Below are 19646 nucleotides of genomic sequence, written 5' to 3' on the forward strand. Positions count from 1 at the left end.
TCACCTGCATCCAGCCTCCATGCTCACACAGAGGCACCTGTGAGAAGCTCGGGTGCCCTGATCACAGCTCCTTCTCGGTCCCGCTCACCTGTGCGAGAGGAGAGGGTTCCGGGCCTGTGCACTAGCTTACCAGAGTAGAGGGGAAGGCAATGTGAGAGGGTTACCAGTGCGTGAAAACTCAACAGAGCAGAGACAAGGAACCTACCTAAAAATAAGGAAACAGACACCAGGAAACGCTCTTTCTTGACTTCCAGGATCTAGACACAATCTGTATTTAAGGCAAGGACTCCGTTTCACTAAATCCTTGTGTGTACACACCTGTTAAGTGTCCACTCATGGTCTTGTCGTGACTGTTGAATAACTGCCTGTATTTCAGTCTTGACGACTGCGGCACAGCCCATTCTGCGGCTGCAGGGGCGCTGTGGGGAAAGAGGAAGGAGAGGGTGGTGCACTGTGAGAAACAGCTTGCTGGGGTCCAGACTTGTCTAAGGTGGTAGTGTTTCCTTTTCCCTCTTGATGGGGTTGGGGTCAAACCCAGGCCCCTGCAGAGGGAAAGTCCTGCCACTAAGCCACAGCCAGCCACAGAGCTTCTACACTGCAGTACAGGCTTCTTTCAACAGAGGTAAATGAGGAGCTGGCTGGAGAGATGGCTCAGCAGTTACAGAGCTCGCTTCCAGAGGACACAGGTCCAGCGCCAGCACACTTGTCATGGGGCCCACAATTTCCTGCAACCCAGCTCATGGGCTCCAACACCTTCTCCTGGCTTCTGAGAGCATCTGCACCCATAGGGCATAAATACACGCACACATATAAAGGACATCTTTTAAAAACTAGCTAAACGTTCTTAACCCAGATATAAAGAAAAAACTAACAAATCAGGTGACTACCTCATATTCAACGTATTTAATAACCGAAAGGGTCCAGTAACGTGGACAAGATGCCCACAGCTGAGGCATTATGTACTGCCCAGGTTTTCCTAAGCACCCAGGAATTTCTCCTTTAGTTAAAGCAATGGTGACAACTGCTTTTTAAAAAGTACACTTCAAAATACTTACCTTTCTCTACAACACATTTAGCAAAATATACTCATTTCTTTTTTGTTTTTCCATTTATTTATCTACTTGTGCTTGTCCATGTGCATGTGTTTGTGTGTGTGAGAGAGAAGATACACACATGACATGACCCATGCATGTATAAGGGCAGAAGACCATCTGCAGGAGTTGGTTCTCTCTGTTCACCCCATGGATCCTGGGAATTGAGCCCAGGTCCTCAGATTTAGAGGCCAACACTTTTACCCTCTGAGCTGTCTGACTGTCCTAGGACCCACTTCTTAATGAAGCCCAACATTTTCTGCTGGGAGGTTTAAATTCCTAGCAAGTGGAAAACCTCCCAGAGAGGACACAGGATATGGCCAGGGTCCTGGCAAATCAGTGGGGCAGTCGTGGAGCTCCACTGCCTTGACTGTAATCAACACTGAGGTCTCCTTGCCAATGTGCTACACTGACCTCAGGAAACCCTGCTCTCAGTGAGTTACGCCTGCAATTCCTTCTGCACATGCCACGGTATCACACTGACACAGCCAGTTTGTAAGAGTCTCATGCCCAGTCAAATAATTTCAACACAATGGAGACAGAGAAGGTGGCGTTGCGTGTGGAAGTCGGACGATGAGTAAGGCTCCATATGTAATCTTTCATGCTTAGAGTCATGTCACACACACGCATGGAGACAGGCACACGCTGAAGTTTTAGTTATTATCTAACATCTGTGGTGTCCACGAGGTTAAACTCCCTGGGAGTCACCTCTCAACACGTGAAAAGGAACCGCACAATTGAGCCTCGTGACTCCTGTAAGTTCACAATGGAAACACTCACCAGGCTGGACGCTGCTGTATGTACCTCTGCAACACTTGTCTCATTCTGTCTCACTGATGCTTTGCTGATGCCAGGCCTGCCTGTTTACTACAAGCTAACCACCTGCCCCTGCACTGTCCAGATAAAGGGGCTGCACACAGACGCCCTTCCAGATTATACTATCAGGCAACAGCCTCTTCCCTCACTCCTCAGAGGGTAAGCAGACCAAACACTCAAGGAGCGCATGGCCTAAAACTTAGTTGGCTCCATTATGAAATCGTCAACAACTTCATGTTATCGAAAAGATCACTACCAATGTGGAAAAACTTAAGTATTGCTAACTATCAATATTACTCATCCTAGTATTATAAGGCAGCTTTAAGGCAGAATTCAAAAATCATGTGAGAAAAGTTAAAAACACAGGAAACTCCAGCTTGAGACAGGGGGAAATTTTAACGTGAAAATGAGCTTAAATCTCAGCCCTAGAAAAAATGAGTAAAAGAAACATATGCCGGGTAATAGGAAACTCTGGTTGGCCACACATGAGCAACGAGATCGTAGAGACTCTCAAACCTGAGCACATATGATATGTGATCAGGAGCTCTAATCCGAGTAACCTGCTTCATCAAAACCTGTTTGCTCCTGTTTTACCACTAAGGCAGACAGACTATGAGATTATGACAGTATTAAAAGCAAGACCAACTTTGGCTCCAATCTCATATAAAAAATTCATAAGCTTTTAAATGATTAATACAAGATCATCAACTGGCTCTCCTAGCTCCCCAGAGTCCGTTCAAGTCTGTCCAATTCTGTTTCTTTTTTGGTGCCGCTGATGAACACAGCTCCTTACATGTGGCAAGCGCTCCCTACCTCTTGGCACCACACCCACCCTGTACTGCCATGTTTCTGCTTTTTAAAAAAAATTAGGAGAAATGGCCTGGTCTTCGTCATCTCCGCAGTAAATAAACGATGAATGATAAACACATCATGGAGAATTTTAAAAGACATTATTAGAATTCTACGAAATTAAACAAGGTAAAAATAAAGGATGGGGGCTAGACAGATGGTTCAGTGGTTAGAGCACTTGCTGCTCTTGTGAACAACTCAGGTTTGATTTCCAGCACCCACATAGTGGTTCACGGCCATCTGTAAGTTCCGTTCCAGAGCATCCGATGCACTCTACTGACCTCCAAAGGCATCAGGAATGCGGGACACACACACACACACACACACACACACACACACACACACACACACACACGTACACATGTGGGTACAAGCAGGCAATAAATCTGGAAAATTCATTTAAGCGAATCAAATAATGCCTTAAGTAACCTTCTCATTACAAACAAGCAGTCTTGCTGGAGAGATGGCTCAGTGGTTAAGAGCACGGACTGCTCTTCCTGAGGTCCTGAGTTCAATTCCCAGCACCACATGGTGGCTCACAACCATCTGTAATGGGATCTGATGCCCTCTTCTGGTGTGTCTGAAGACAGTGACGGTGTGCTCACATAAATAAAATAAATGAATTAAAAAAAAAAAAACAAAAAACAAAAACAAACAAGCAGTCTTACCTGGCTACATCAAATGATTGTGCCTTCTGTAGTTTAGTGTTTAATTGTGACCCTGGACCAGATCTGCTGAAGGAAGAACTCTTTGGCAATGTGGCTGCTGTAAAAACAAAATATTGAATAATTTTAACTCTATAAGAGAAAATGCCCCTTATTTAAAACATCTAAACTCCGAGTTGTAACTCTGAAGCAGTGGCCACCATCACAGTCACAGTCGCTCCCCATACTCTGTCTTCTTGAATGGAGTCACAGTCGCCCCCCATACTCTGTCTCTTGCCAATCCCACTGCTAGATTTATTTGCTGTGCTGAGCAGCACCCAGCTGAGCATGAGGCTGACGTTCATAAATCCACTCTTCACTGAACATTTAGTGTCACATTGTAGGTACGGTTCCAAGTAAGATGGCATTTTCTTACCATCAAAGGAGCTAAAAGATTAGTTCCTAATGCAGCAGCCAAGAAGTCCCAGGCTGCCCAGTCTTGGCCAGATAATTTGTGGTGCTAGGGAGCGACAGATCTGTGGTGATTCTCATCTGACCTGATGAGACCTAGCAGGAGCCTCCCCCAACCTTGCCACAGCACAAGAGAACACAAGTCAGCACTTGTGGGTTCACCCATGCCACTGGAACAGCTGTGCGGACTATGTTGGCTGCTATCTTGTGCAGCTACAAGACAGACCGACAAAGGGGGCTCATTGGATCCTTCCTCTCATGGGAAACACACACGCACACCTACGTGCAGGTTGCTCAGGTGCAGCAACAGTGACACAAAAACAATACCCAAACCCATGCTGCTGATATGGTATCCAAATAGCTTTCTAAAAAGAACACCACACTGCTACGAATTCCTTATGATTCGTTAGGCCAAGGCTATCTATATTTATAGTCGATGCTTTAATTATAGGAAAAGACTTTGAATAAAGTCTCAAAATGAAATTAGCTAAACCAGGATCCAAAATTACCACATCCTTTCCTTCAATTACGCAAGTGTTTAACAGTGTGCGCTTAATATATTTGGCCATTTAATTGACTCTCTTTCCCATTCTGCCCAGTTCATTCCACCCGTTCAACACTGCTCACTCTTCCTCACTGTGGAATTCTACACAGAGGACAGGGTGGTGTAGTAGCAATTCATGGAAGCTAAAGAACAGAAGTAACTGATGCATGAAAACACAGAATGTTCAAATACTGCCCATCTCTGTGGCTCTTACGGGACCCTGGGAAGGCATTTAAGCTCTTGGCTTTTACCTCTGGGTCTCTCTTTGGCTGGGGAGGTACTCAAGTTCCATAACGGCCTTACTTTCTTTCCTCCCAGTCTTAGCATGTGCAATGTCATATGTTAGTTGGAAACGAGAAATCAAATAGGAGATTTACCATCCCTATATCTCATTTAGATATGACTAGAAAGTGGAAAGCTCGTCTCTATTTAACACATACCAGGATGAGCAAATGCAGGCAGAGGCTGTATGACAGGAGGAGCCCCGTTAGCCAGGGGAGGCACTGCTGCTGGAGGGACAGAAGATACTAAGGGCGGAGACATTCCAACAACTGGGATGGAGCCCATTGGCACGGGAGCAACAGCTGTCAGTGGTGGCATTCCAGCAATCCCTCCTATACCTGGAAGAAAAGCCCCAACAAGTCACATGGTGACATGCAGTGACATTCAACTCAGTACAGCTGGAGGAAGAACGCTTGTCCCTGATGAACCGTGTCCCCACAGAAAACAGTTCCAGGATTGAGAATACAGCTCATGTAAGTGCTTGCTTGGTTAACACATGCAACACTGCACCAAAAAAATTATTTAAACACACACCCTTAGGTTAAACAGTTGGAAAACACAAAAATTTATGTCAAGAATCCCAAGGCCTTGAGTTCTCTTACTCACGTGGCCCACTGTCAGCACTGACTGTTTCCTGTATATAATCCGCAATATTCTTTTAAGGGACGAGAAGACTTACACTCAACTTGGACAGGAATTAACCAAGAGGAGGAGTAATAAGGAAGGCACTGGGGTCAGAGATGTAGCTGAGTTAGTAGAGCGTTTTCCTACTATGCGGGAAGTCCTGGGTTTAGCCCCAGTGGGACACAAACCATGTGTGAGTTACATACTTGTAATCCCTCGGTTCAGAGGGTGGCCGTAAGTTCAAGGTCACCCTCACTACACAGAGAGTTTGAGGCCAGCCTGGGCCACAGAAGACTGTGTTTAAAACAAAACAACAATGGCAACACAAGGAAGGGCAACAAATACACCTTATAGACTCTGGGTCTGGTTAATTTCTGCATGTTATTTTTATTTATTTGCAAGTTCTTAAAGCATAATCAATTTTACAAAAAAGAAAAGAGAAAGGTGCTGAATATAAAGGGAGTAACAAATCAGCCACATTACCTGCATCTCCAAAATACACTACATATTTAATGAGAGAAATACATCTTGATGGATATGTTCTAGCCAACAAAAGAAGTTGGAGCTAAAACTAATCACCTTATCTTTTAAATTTGTTTCCACTTTAACAGCTTCATGATTTTCCTAAGGCAAAATAGTCTTTTTATCATAGCCAAGAGTAGTGGCGCACACCTAATCCTACACGCATGGCTACAGAGACAGGAGGGTGAGGAGTTGCAGCCCAGCCTAAGCATGTGAGACACGGCTTTACGAATGCCCTAACTATCTATGTGCACATCACTGTTGGCATGCCCTCTTTGGACAACACAGTCTCTCCAGGCTGGTCCCTTACTGCTGTACTGATCCCCGTCAGTTCTTAACTGACCGTTACCAAAGAACACACTTCTAAGTTCATCATGGACAGTTCATATTTCAGGTCTAGAATCAGATTGGTTCCCCCCCCACCAAGAAATTCTGGTTTCCTATATAGCAGGAAATGCTATTTCTAGTCCACAATCACTGTTGCTGGGAGCAATCACCTTTTCAATGGACAGGGAAAAGAGAAAGATGGGCACACAGGTGAACAGATACAGATGGGTAAGTGGACAGATAAACAGACAATAGAAGGAACTAGCATACCCCTCCACCTTACATGTCGGTAAAAGTCTGTCTGTGTGTCCATTTTCAGGACATTAAAATACTTTGCCTCACTTGTTTCCTAAGAATCTTAAATATGTTACTCAATTTTCTTTTACAACAAAACACTGTAGTCAACATCTGAAGCTATTCTATTTTTCTTCATGGACCATATGATTTCCTCTTCTGCGTGCTCCAATACGTTTAAATTAGAATCTACTTTACGTTGGTCTTTCCGGGTTGGTATTCTTGGGCACACTCTTTCAAACCTTCTATTTCAAGATAATGGTCCTGAATTTGCTGTACAGTCACTTTGTTCCCTGGTGGGAGAGTCCTCCTGAATTCCTATCCAACTTTTTAATCTTGGTATCTGTCAGTTCCTCCAGCCTTTTTATATCTACTGTTTCATTTTCTTCTAATTTTAAAAAAGGTTTTATTTCTCTTCAGAATAGTATCGGTGACGTTGCTTCTAGTTTTGCCTTTGTTTTTAGAATAAAGGCTTGATGTTCAGATGTTCATTCTTTGCTGAATCCTGTCTTCTCCCTCTGGGATACTTAAGTCCTGGGTTTAAGTTGGTCTCTGAAGCCCTGTATCAGATCCTCAGCACCCTGTGGCTTGACTGTAATGGTGGCATCACTGTCCACTGGGGTGGAGTGGTGTCGGCTATAGAGTGTTTTTCTAAGAATAACTTGGTGAGGGATGACTGTCTGCTGCTTAATGTAGTTGAATCCTGCTTTCTAGAATTTCTGGTCCCTGGCCACCCCCTCCTCCCATGTCTCCCCCTCGCCTTAGGGCCTCCCGTCTGACTCTGCCCCCATTCACTTTACCTTGTTATAGGCTTGTGCCCAGAAAGCGTCTGGGTGAGCTGGGGTTTGGGTCTTTTCTTTTTTTCACTTTTTGTGGTGAGAGATCAAACCCAGGACCCCACATACCAGATAAGTCAAAGGGAGTAGGGGGTATGGAAACCAGACTGCTCAAGATATTTCAGGCCTTCTGCAAACCCCTCAGTACTCAGAGGCTTCCAGGCACATTGTTTCGATTGGCTAGATCTAGTTTCTTAGGAATGGTGACCCACTACTTTGTTTTCTCCAGAGAGACAATTTTCTACCTTCTGCTCCTGCACTGTGACAAACCCTCATTTCTATTTTACTTGAATTCCTTTCTATAGGTCTTCCTTATATTTATGCATGTGTGGAAAGTATGAACGTGCGTGTGTGCATGCATGCGTGCATGCGTGCGTGTGTGTGTGTGTGTGTGTGTGTGTGTGTGTACGCCCTGTGTAGAGCCCTGATGTCGACTTTGACTATCTTTGCAGCTCACTTTCCACTTTATTGAACAGTTGTGAACTGTGTTCAACTTGCCTTGGGGATTCCGTGTGTGGAATTACAGTTGCCAAGACACTTGCTCAGCTTTAAAGGCTCTGGTGATGAGACTCCAGCTCTCTCTCACAGGCTTCCCTGAACTCTGTCCCTCGCCTTACATCTCCTTAGACTGAACATGACGTCTGTCCCTTTTTTAAAAAAAAATTATACTGAGCTGTCTTCACACCAGAAGAGGGCATCGGATCTCATTACACATGGTTGTGAGCCACCACATGGTTGCTGGGAATTGAACTCAGGACCTCTGGAAGAGCAGTCAGCTCTCCAGCCTGACGTCTTTTTAAAACAGGCTCTTACTCCTCAAGAGGCTGAAGCAGGATCAGGAGTTAGATGCCATCCTCGGTGACAGGGTGGGTTCCTGGACTGTCCCTGTAACGAGAGAGTAATTGTCCCCCCAATTCTTTTGGCACTTTCAACTGAAACCTCAGACCCCCGGGCTGGTGAATGAATATGTTAAAACTGTTTTATTCCTGAGCTACATGCCACATGCAGCTCCTCATTGGGACAAACAACACTGACAATGTTTATAGGTACTCACAGTTCGGCAAAGGAAGAAACTTTCTAACTTGGGTATAAGTTTATGATTTACAGACATCTTGAGGGTGGTTGACAGGCCACAACCACCATCAACACCTTACCACACATCTCACCTGAATCAGAGTGATTTTATGCCAACATATCAATGCATATCAAGTTAATTTGTTGCCAGATTCTTGATAGCTGTATTAAATTACACTCGATCTAAATCTTTTAAGACTTTCAAAATGTTGACAATGGCAGATTTCCAAGACCTCATCTCTAGAACTACAAACTCTTCATCTTAAAAAGTCTCCAAATGCTAAAAACTCTTTACAATTTTGCCATGGGGGGGGCGCTTTGAGTCCATCTCTGCAGCCCAGGCTGTTCTTGAACTTGCAGTCTTGTCTGAGCCTCTAGAAGGTGGTATTGGGCACCTATGCTGCCATTCCCAACTCTTTCATTGTTTTAGCCTCACTGAGAGCTGAGGCGGAACGCCTGCCTAGGGCAGCATGGGTCTGAGCCCCAGCATGACAAGCCAGCAAAAGCAAAACAACCCAATCGCAAAGGCGACCCTCCTCCCATCCAGTGAGTACGTCCTGTTTGTCCACTGAGACCAGGTCTCTCTGAATCTTTGACTGGCCTGGAGCTCACTATGCAGGGCAGGCTGGTCTTGACCTTGCAGCAATCCTCCTGCCTCTGTCTCCCAAGTGCTAGGGTTTTGCTGACTATGGACTGCTTTTCTGGTTAAACATCTTTACTGAAGGCTGGATTGGGATGCCACGGCCTCCTGTGATGCTCACCTTAATGCTTGGAATCCTGTGCTCCCTGGGGCCTTCCCACCCAGTATCTCAGCTGGCCTTCCCACCATTTCCTAACACTCAAGCCCTCTTCCAGCCCCCACACAGGCACTGATCTCAAACAGTATAATGCTCTCTCAGTCACTCACAGGGACGAGGTCACTGAGATGCCCACAGGTCAAGTTCTGTCATCATTTTCCTCTCCTGTTCTTGCCTCACCCCCCAGGGATAGTTCAAGCAATGGCTCACTCACTTCTGGCTGTAGGACCTCAGCCTTTCTGTTCATGCTCTCTGTTTTCATTGGTAGTGCCTTTCCTGCTAGCACAGCTTTCAATGCCACATGGCTTAGTCAGGGTTTCCATTGCTGTGAAGAGACACTGTGACCATGCAACTCTGATAAAGGAAAACATTTAACTGGGACTGGCTCACAGCTTCAGAGATTTCGTCCATTATCAACATAGTGAGAAGCATGACAGACTCAGCTCTGGAGAAGGAGCTGAGAGCTCTACCTTTTGATCGGAAGGTAGCAGGAGACTAGGTGTGCTTGAACATGGAAGACCTTAATGCCTGCCTCATAATGACACACCAACTCCAATAAGGCCACGCCCCCTAACAGTGCCACTCCCCATGCCCAAGCAATGAAGCACACCTGTCTATGGGGGCATTTCTATTGAAGCCACCACACCACAGCACATCGAGATCTGAGTCCACGTGCCTGCACCACACTCCTTCCTCAAACACTGTACAGCTCCCTGACACCGGGCAACTTTCCCAACCCTCCGCATTGCTCAGACTCTGCTCCATGACAAGAGTGTTGTACTCCTCTCCAAGCCAAAGCACACAAGGCTACTATGAGCTCGCTAGTATCACCATCCCTATCTGAGTCATGACCCACTGAGCTGGGAGTGGACCTGCGAATACCAGTAAGCACTAGGTCTTCAGGTAACCTGACAGCCCCTGTACTTTTACCTTCTTTGAAGCCCTCATGGCTTGTTTATCCTCCTTAAATCAGGAATGTTGATAAGGTAAATCAAGATAAGAACAAGATGAGGGGATGCAGGCCAGAGCCTAGGGAAGAGTGATGGCTGGCAGCCAGGGTTCCCTCGGTAGCAGCGCAAGGGATAGAAACACCTGTAAAACACCGAGCTGTGGGTCCAGAAGTGCCTCAGAAGAACAGCAGCGTCAACAAAAGTCCCAGGGCAGAAAAAGAGAAAGCAAATCAGTGTCAAAGAAGGAACTACATCCAAATTTAGGGGGGCAAAGAAGAAATGGAACATGAATCTGGAAAAGTCCAAAAGAAAACCAATCATTCTTTAACTCAGGATTCTTGAACAATTAGCTGGAGTACCTTCCAGGATTCAGTGCAAAGTCCACTTGCACAGGCTGGCTAGCTGTGGGCTAGTACTGCAGACACAGGCGAATGGCTTTGTCAGGTGCGATTACTACACTGTTTACTTGTGCTCCTCCTAGACTTTGCTCTTGAATAGCTTTGTGCTTCTCCTCACAGACCCTTGGCCCACTAACCTAACAATCTCCTCGAGCTCATGCCTTCCTCTTAGAAAACCAGCCTTGTAGCCAAAGGTCCCCACAATAATGACATAGAGTACTACGATTTGAATTTATAATGTTCCTCATAGGCTGCTTTGAAACTTTATTAGCACTACGCTGAGGTTTTAGGTGCCAGAAACTTTAGGTGCCAGAAAGCACCATGCAAACTTGCAAAGGAGGAAAGCAGTCAGCAGACCTACTCAACTATGACACTCACCAACCACAAGGTGACAACAGACCTACTCAACTATGACACTCACCAACCACAAGGTGACAACAGACCTACTCAACTATGACACTCACCAACCACAAGGTGACAACAGACCTACTCAACTATGGCACTTACCAACCACAAGGTGACAGGAAGTGGCATAGTGACACCATGGGACTGATGAAGCAGTGGCACACACACAGCGGTGGTAACCAACAGCTCATTTAACTCAACAGCTGGATTTAAGACTCACGCAGCCGGAGGAAAATGATGCTGGGCACTGGAAACTTAGCCGAGTGCCCAGAGTGAGTGAAGTCATGGATCTCAGAGGAGAAGCAATTACCTCTTTATTAAAATCTAAATGAAACATTCGAAGTGTTTGTCCTTATACCCATCGGTAAATGCAGCCCTTACCTTCATCAAGGCTACCTTTCTCTGCAACAGAGGGAGAACATTACAGAAAACGTGGTGTCTAGTCCTAAAAGACCCATCTACTGTAGCGTTCTTTCCACTAAGGCTCCAGGATCATTGTGGAGACTGTAAGAATCAGAGGGTCAGGGAGTTTCTGTGAGATTGTGTCCCCTGTAAACATTAGAGCTACACCCATGACGTCTCACCAACATGAGTGTCTAAACATGAGCTGAACAGGGACAATGTCATTAGACATGCTGACATGGGAGGGAGGAGGGCAGGAGCCCTCAATCCTGAATAACCACTAAGGCAACTAGGAACTCAGAGACTAGGAGAAAGGATCTTCCCCAGGGAAGAGTTACCAGGTTACCCAGGGGTCAGCCCTGAAAACATCCATGTAAATAACATTATATGGACAGAGCAGATTATATTTACAAACCTAAACACACACACACACACACACACACACACACACCCACACACACACACACAATTAATGAAAAAAAGAGGCCATGATTTTGAAAGAGAGCTGTAAGAGGTATATGAGAGGGTGTGGAAGGAGAAAAGGGGAAGGGGTAAATGTTATCATCTCAAATGAAAGACAGCGATATCACAACCCTAAGGAACTGTTTATGCACAAGGAGAACAGACTCTGGAGAACTGAAGTAATGTGACAGCCAGCAGACAGAGCTGCAGCAGCAAAGTCCGCGGATGTCCTTCCATGAGGAAGGATGCTCTCCCTCCACCCCGAGGGCCTCTACCCTTGGGCTCACGGGAGACAGCGTTATCTTTCTGAAGGCTGTCAATATTTAGGCAACACCAGCTGAGAATGTCACTATTTCTGAGGAAAGAGAAGGGGAGATACCCATTTTTAAAACAACAACAAAACATAGGAACCAAGTAATTTCAGACTTACCAAACGCTGGTGCACTAGAGATGGCCACTGGCTGCTGTTTCATGACAGGGGGAAGTGCGGAGGGGAGCTGATATCCTTGCAGCTTCAGTTTGATGAGCTTCATGGCTATGGAAAACTCCACCTGATCCATCCTTCCATCCTTATTCATGTCAGCCAGCGCCCTGCAAACCAGCAGTGCAGACGACTCAGAAAACTGAGCAGACAAAGGACCTTTCTCCATATTACTTCCCAGTACTAGCAAAATCACTGGCTCCTTTACCCCATGGAGAACAAAGAAAATGAAACATCTTACCTGCTGGGGGGTGGAGGGAATGCTGATAAGAAAGCCCAGCACATTTTATGTGGCTATATGGTATCCTGCACTCTGTTATTCTTTACCCAGAGACACTGAGAGACTTTCAGCAAAATATGACGATTTCTTACTTTTTAAGATTTAAAAAAATGTTCTAAAATCGGATAGGAATGGCAGTGAGTCAGTTCTATGACAATTCTACAATCATTGAATTACACATGGCAATTCCAAACAGTAAATCTGTTTCAGGAATTACACTGTGATTAAATGTTATTAAAGTGGGATCTGGAAATAGTGTTATTTCCAGGGACGTTCAATTAAATCCCACTTACTTTGTGGTGTTCCTCATCCATGGGAGATGGCAGAGCATGCTATCCTACCCTGGAACACTGCTATGCTGGAAGCCTTCAGTGGAAGTCTTCAGGCTAAGCGGCTGAGAAGCCTGCCCTGCTCTCAGCACTGTGCTCAGGAGCTGCTGGCTGTTTCAGAGCCACCCTCCAGCATCCATGGACGGGCGATCTTTGTACTGAGTTTTCAATGGAAAAGGAAGCAAAAGGCCGGGAACCCAGCTTCGCATACTCATGACAACATAAAAATACTTTCCAGACTTCTCTTCTTTTACCCTCAATGACAGCATGAAGCATATGTGTGCCCTGCAGTCAGCACAACTATATTGGAAAAACAGATGATCAAGCAGGAAGGAGCCTGCGGACAGCATGGGGCCTGCAGTCGTGACCCTCCCAAGCTCCCCTTTCTCTGTGGCTGCAAGCTGAGCGTCACTTTCCTAACGCTTCCTGCATGCTTGGCTTTATTGTTCTACAAACTGCTGGCTCTAAACTTTGCCAAATTTCCTGGCAGATTGTATTTCTTTTTCTTGTCAGTTTAGAAGCACTCTCTATACACATAAAATTAACTATTTAACTGCGAATTAGTTGAGTGTCAAAAATTTAGTCTACTGATTGCGTGTGGATCTTCACTATGTAGAAATTATACACTGTATACACAAAATATTATTTTATCAGTTTTTGGCCTTCGATTTGTTTTGTTGCATTTTCATCTTTAACCTAACTTTAAGTCATTGGTGGCGGTGGGGTGTTAGTCCATGATCAACCATGTTTCTTCCAGACACATACTGCACTTTCAATCCATATTAACTATCCCACTCTCTGCGTGCTATGCACTCAGTGTTCCTACAACGTGAGACATTGCCAGATTAGTCTTGAATCCCCAGGTCTGCGTGATGTGATCTGGTCCTAGTAGCTTGGTGCCATGTTCTGTTTGCCATTTTAAGGGGACTGGTTTTGGTACTGGAGTAAGCTGGTCAAGCAGGAGCTTGCAGCATGAATATAAGGACCTGAAACCCCAGCCTACATAAAAGCCAGGCGTGGGGCTGGGTGCTTGTGATCCTCCCCCAGGAAAGTGAGGCAGACAGATCTGCCCTGGGCTTAGCCTCTCTGATGGTCCAGACCCTGTCTCAGGAGCAGAAACAATGCAGAGGCTCCAGCAATGGCTCAGCTGCTAAGACTGCTGGCTGCTCTGGCAGAGGACTCAGGGTCACCTCCCAGCACTGCTTACAACTGTCTAATTCCAGTTCTTGTGGGAATCTGATAGTCTCTTCTGGCAGGAGACAGAGGTACCCGAGCAAGGTACTGTACACATGTGATGCATGATGCACTGATCACACACACACACACACACACACACACACACACACACACACACACACACACGGAAAACAGTCATACAGATAAAAACTCAATTCCAAGGAACCTGACACCCTATTCTGGACTCTCAGACAGACACACGGACACACACGGACACACACACAGCATATACTCACACCGATGTATACATACACATAAATAAAAAGTAAACCACCAAGGTGGACAGTTCCTAAGGAACAAACCCTGAAGTTTACTTCTGGCTTCCAAACAGACACATGCACACACTCGTGCATCTCTATTCATGTGTGCACACATGCATATGTGTTCATAAAATCTTATTGACAAATGTATTCTATAAAATTTTACCAGAATTGAAAGTCGTATAATTCCCTAGGTATCTATTTTTTAGGTGTTTATAAGACCCTGATTTAAACATATGCACAAACTTTTATTAGTCACTTATGCTATAACTGTATTACCAAACTTGTAAGTGTAATCACTAATACAATGACCTAAGTAGAGAGTAAGGCGCCATTTTTCTTTTGTAATATTTTTAACAATCTTTTCCAGTTACTGCTGAGCACATCTCTACTTAGCTCTGAGTTTAGAGAGATGGACTGAGTACTTTACTGCTTAGAATGACTTTTAGTTGGGACTTTTGCTTAGTAACTTGTCTTACTCATTTGTGCATCTGCCCTTAAGATAGGGTTGCAGGTAGCCCAGGCTAGCCTGCAATTCTATAGAGAGAATGACCATAAACCCCTGTTCCTCCTGCCCTAAGTGTTAGGACTACAGGCCCTTCTCCTATGTTGTCCAAGAGCTCTGACACTGAGCTATCCCATAGCCTCTGGGAAGCCAAGGTCTCTGTGTTTGTTTAGTTGTTTCTCAAGTCTTAATCCACGTCTTCTTTTTGGGCTGATGATGCCGTGCTTTGTCCTTTAGCTACTGAAATAAATACCAATGTTGACAGAATCTTACAGTCCCATGAATATCCTGTCTCTGGCTTACTCCCAAGCAGGTCAAAGTGCCGTGGAGCTCACACATTGTGAAAGTCTACTTGCTTGGGCTCTGCACCTGTATTTGCGAAAGGACCTGGTGCCCAGTGACTTTTGCAAAAGCTTTCAGATTTAAAAGACACAAGCAAGGTGGCAATCTGTCCTCCTTCTGCAAAGTATTTCTAACATGCTCAGCTATGTAAAGTCCGATGCTTTACAAGAGACAAAGATTCCATGTTTTTATTTATGGTTAAATAAAGGACAGGCAGATGGCCACCCTTCATCCCTACACTTCTCCTAAAAGGCATTCTTGGTGGAAACTAGAAAAGTTCAATGGGCTAAGGAAGAAGAGGCTTTAAATAAGAATTTAACTAGAATAATCTAGTGCTTCTCAAATTCTTTCCACCTCTTTGGGGAAGGAGAGAGGAAACATGTAGCCCTCGGGCCAGAGCTTCACATCTCGGCACCCAGCACAGGTCTAATACATGGCTGACCCTCAAGTCTGCAGTTCTCAAAAAGACTCCCCCCCCCCCCGAATTAACAAAACCTAAGTATTCAAACTCCCTCGTAACAGAGAGCTCAGGGATGTTCTGGAAACACAGCTCCTCACAAAGGCTGACCCTCTGCACTCTCCCTCCCAGCACCAGCACAGCAGACTCCAGCTGCTGCTCCATAGCAGCGGCCACTCCACTGCTCAAGGGTTTGGGCCAAGCAAAACACTTTAGCTCCGTCAGCCTTTTCATAAGCAACTTGGGGCCACTGCTCCAGTCAACTTCTAATCCCTTCCAAGGTAACTAAGTTTGGACAATATTGACACCAAACTTATGTCAGAGGAATCATGTATGGTAAACCCAGCAAGCAACTGTTACACGTGACTCTGGCAATTGGCCTTGGAATCAGAGGTTAGCCATGGAGAGAAGTGGTGCCAGCAGGGGCAGGGGAGACAGGAGCAGAGATGCAGAGCGGTGCTTAGAGTAATCAATGCCCCTCACAGCCTCTAGCATTTGAACACTTGGTCTCCAGTTGGCAGCCCTGTTTGAGGAGGCTCAGGAAGTGTCACCATGGGTGGGCTTTGAGGTTTAAAAGACTCCTCTATGTGGTCTCTGCTTCCTGTTTGTGGTTAAAGATATGAGTCCTGAGCTGCTCCTGCAGCCATCCCTGCTGCTGGCTGCCCTGTTCCCCCGAGTGATGGTGAAGGCTCTCATCCTGTGAGACCTCACGCCCACAACACCAGTCCTGTAAGTTGCCTCCACCATGGTGTTTTATCATGGAAATAGAAAAGTAACTGTGACACCAATGGTCTGCTTTTCTTGATTTATACAAATAAAACAAATCATACACCACTCTCACACACTGCTGGTGGGAAAATTACAACTCCAAGTGGTAAGAGAGCTGGTAATCATTTACTTAGAACCAGCAACTGCACACACTTATGGATCGACTCTGAAGGTTCATTTAACAACAAAAAACACACGGCTAAGAGCTGTTCACAGCAGTGTTTTCTGTAATCACCATGTTATCAGAAACCACAGTGCACCGGAAACAACCTAATACGGAAACAGGACAGAAACAGCATGTAGCACCACAACAGCGTGCCTGCTACCGTGATGGCGCGCCTGCTACCGTGATGGCGCGCCCGCTGCCATGACAAGCGCTGTGTGCTGAGAAGAAACAAGGGACAAGTGATCAGTGGCTTCCAGGATATATTGAGTGACAGAGGCCAAAAGTCAGGTAGTTTACCGCTTACTCTTAGTGTAAGGAAGAAATAAACCACACACAAACACAAAACCTATACAGTCCGTGCCTGCAATAAACCACAATAATAAACAACTATGAGAGCAAACGATTCGGTGAGGTAAGCAGAGCAGCCTGCAGCGCAGACTGGAAGAACGTCCTAGCACACCCTTCCTTCCCAGCATACACTGCTGCTTTCAGAACTTAATGAAGCTCCATGCAGACTTGCCACCAGCCATTCATCTGCCATTTGGTGCCCACTAATGTAAAAGCAAGGCCAAGCCATAGGAAGACAAACCAGTTTGGAAATTCATTCATTAACCATATACACGCACTCACACTGTGGGACGATATCACAGGTGAAGCAGGTACAAGATAGAATGAGGCCTGTCATTGGACGAGAAGGAAGGAGGGGTGGGAGAGAAGTTTGAAGGAAGAGGAGGAGACAGGAACGGAAGAGGGGAGGGACGAGAGAGTATCCAAGAGACAACATGGAGGCTGACGTTAAGATCCCGCTGTACCTTTGTAGGTTGTTATGACTGTTCTTAAGGGATGGATGTGGACAGGGTTTGTATGTTTAGGTGGGCAATTATATCTCATCAGTTGGCTCAGAGGCTATTGTGCTGTGTGTTCTTTCCTGTGGCGATTTGAGTTTAAGAGAGTGTGCGGTGACAGAGACACCGGGCTGCTGTGGAGTTGGGATGTATGTTTCAGGCAAGATTCTAGCAGACATCTTGGGGCACTGCGGTGCAAACCTAGTGGGGGATAAAAGCCAGCCATATTTTTGTACATTTTTACAACAACAGCACACACTTTGGGTGCACCTGCTACAGTGTGAGCATTATCTAGAAACTAAGAATAGACGCGTCTCTACCTTCTTGTTTAGAACAAATCAGATTAGCATGGGTGGTTCTAGATGTGACGAAGACCAGCGTGAAGGGTAGGAGCTTTGTGTCAGGGTTAACCCCACTGCCCAGTGTCCTCTAGGCCCTGGGATAGAGACCCCCACTGAGATGTGAGGGTGACCGGGAGTGGAGTAAGTAGGTGAACTTAGGACAGATTCACCAGAGAGCACCTCTCTGCAGGACAACAAACTGAAACTAGCAAGACAGTGAGCGGCTACGTGGGTTCTACAACTGAGGAGGAGACACCAATACAGTGGTCCTGAGGCAAGGAGAGACCTGCCCCAGCAAGGAACAGAGAGCTTAGTGTCTGGAGTAGACGCTGTAACAAGAGTCAGCTGAGATGAGAGCAAAGAGGAAATGAAACATGCAAAAGCAGGATCATACTGGACTTGGCCATTTGGTGACTGCTTTGGATTTTGGTCTCAATGAGAGCCTTAATTAACTTATCTAATTAATGTTAGTGTCTGGGTATTTGGCTGCATGTGTATGTGTGGGCCAAATACACGGCTGCTGCCTTCACCAGTCAGAACAGGGCACTGCATCCTTTGGAACTGGAGTTAAAACAGTCATAAGCCACCATGTTGGGGCTGGGAATTGAACCCAGGTCCTCTGAAAAAGCAGCAAGTGCTCTTAAACACTGAGCCACCTTTCCATCTCCTTAAAGGAGAGTTTTAAATGTCTGTTTCCTGAGGGGCGTGGGGTTCACATTTGAAACTGATCTCATGTAGCCCAGGCTGGTCTTAAAACTCTGGGTCTTCCTGTTTTTTCTACCTTCAAAAGGCTGTGAATATAAGCATGCGCCATCATGTCATGTATGGTTAACTTTTTAAAAACAGATATACTTTACTTCCAATTGTGGGCATGCATCTCGGCAAGCACATAAACACCAGTGTCCTTAGAGGCCAGAGGTGTCAGACCCCTTGGAACTAGAATTACAGGCAGTTGGGGACAGTCAACATGGATGCTAGGAACCAAGACTCAGGTCATCTGCAGTGTCAGCAATTTGAAATTTCATGACACGAGACCTGCTAAGGTCAGGGATAGTGTGCAAGTTGCCTTCAAGCCACAGCTCCAGTACCCGTACTTAACCAGTACCCGTACTTATCCAGTACCCTACTTAACCAGTACCCTTACTTAGCCAGTACCCTACTTAGCCAGTACCCTACTTATCCAGTACCCTACTTATCTAGTACCCTTACTTAGCCAGTACCCTTACTTATCCAGAACCCTTACTTATCTAGTACCCTACTTATCCAGTACCCTTACTTAGCCAGTACCCTACTTATCCAGTACCCTTACTTAGTCAGTACCCTTACTTAGCCAGTACCCGTACTTACTTAGTAACTCATAGCCTGCTTAAACTCCTCAAGCCCAAGCTTTAAAGCTGTACTGAATGGCAGCTTTCCCAATCTCACACTCCCGAGGCCAGTGTGCACTGGTTGGAAAGAGGGAGGAGTAGGCCGTGCAGGGATCTGAGGGGGAGCAGAGCTCTGCATCTGCAGCAGCCAGCACACTGCCCCACGCTCTCTCCCATGCGTCCTTGGTTTGCAGAGCTAGTTTTAGTTGGAGGCCGTACAGATGAGCAAAAGTGGCATTCCAGGTAGCTACTCGTGTGTAAGGACTGCTTGTCTCTGCAGCCGGTTTCCAGTGAAGAAGATGAGTAAGAGAGGCTCAGTTCTCTGAAGGAGTTAGGTCAGAGTGTGGAATGCCAGCCTATGACAATGGCCAGACACGACAGCTCCTAGAAATTCCTCTCAGTAAGGAGCGGGAAGGAAACTGGCAGATATGTTTGGCAACCGAAATGCTTAGAATTATTTCCTCTTTGCCCTGGTGTTGAG

At 45.8% G+C, this 19646-nt stretch overlaps 1 protein-coding gene across 3 annotated transcripts in view; it reads right to left on the reverse strand.

Moving 5' to 3' along the window:
• Itsn1 (intersectin 1) overlaps positions 1 to 19646 on the reverse strand; it is a 176310-nt gene that overhangs the window by 101476 nt on the left and 55188 nt on the right. For all 3 annotated transcript variants that reach the window (XM_032900414.1, XM_032900413.1, XM_032900412.1), the window contains exons 5-8: positions 12219 to 12379; positions 4856 to 5035; positions 3425 to 3521; positions 319 to 419 (exon numbers count right to left, since the gene is read on the reverse strand). In XM_032900414.1, the coding sequence (XP_032756305.1) occupies positions 319 to 419; positions 3425 to 3521; positions 4856 to 5035; positions 12219 to 12379 (539 nt within the window). The remainder of the gene's footprint in view (positions 1 to 318; positions 420 to 3424; positions 3522 to 4855; positions 5036 to 12218; positions 12380 to 19646) is intronic.

The sequence above is a fragment of the Rattus rattus genome, chromosome 4 (assembly GCF_011064425.1).
Source record: "Rattus rattus isolate New Zealand chromosome 4, Rrattus_CSIRO_v1, whole genome shotgun sequence".
Lineage (NCBI taxonomy): Eukaryota > Metazoa > Chordata > Mammalia > Rodentia > Muridae > Rattus > Rattus rattus.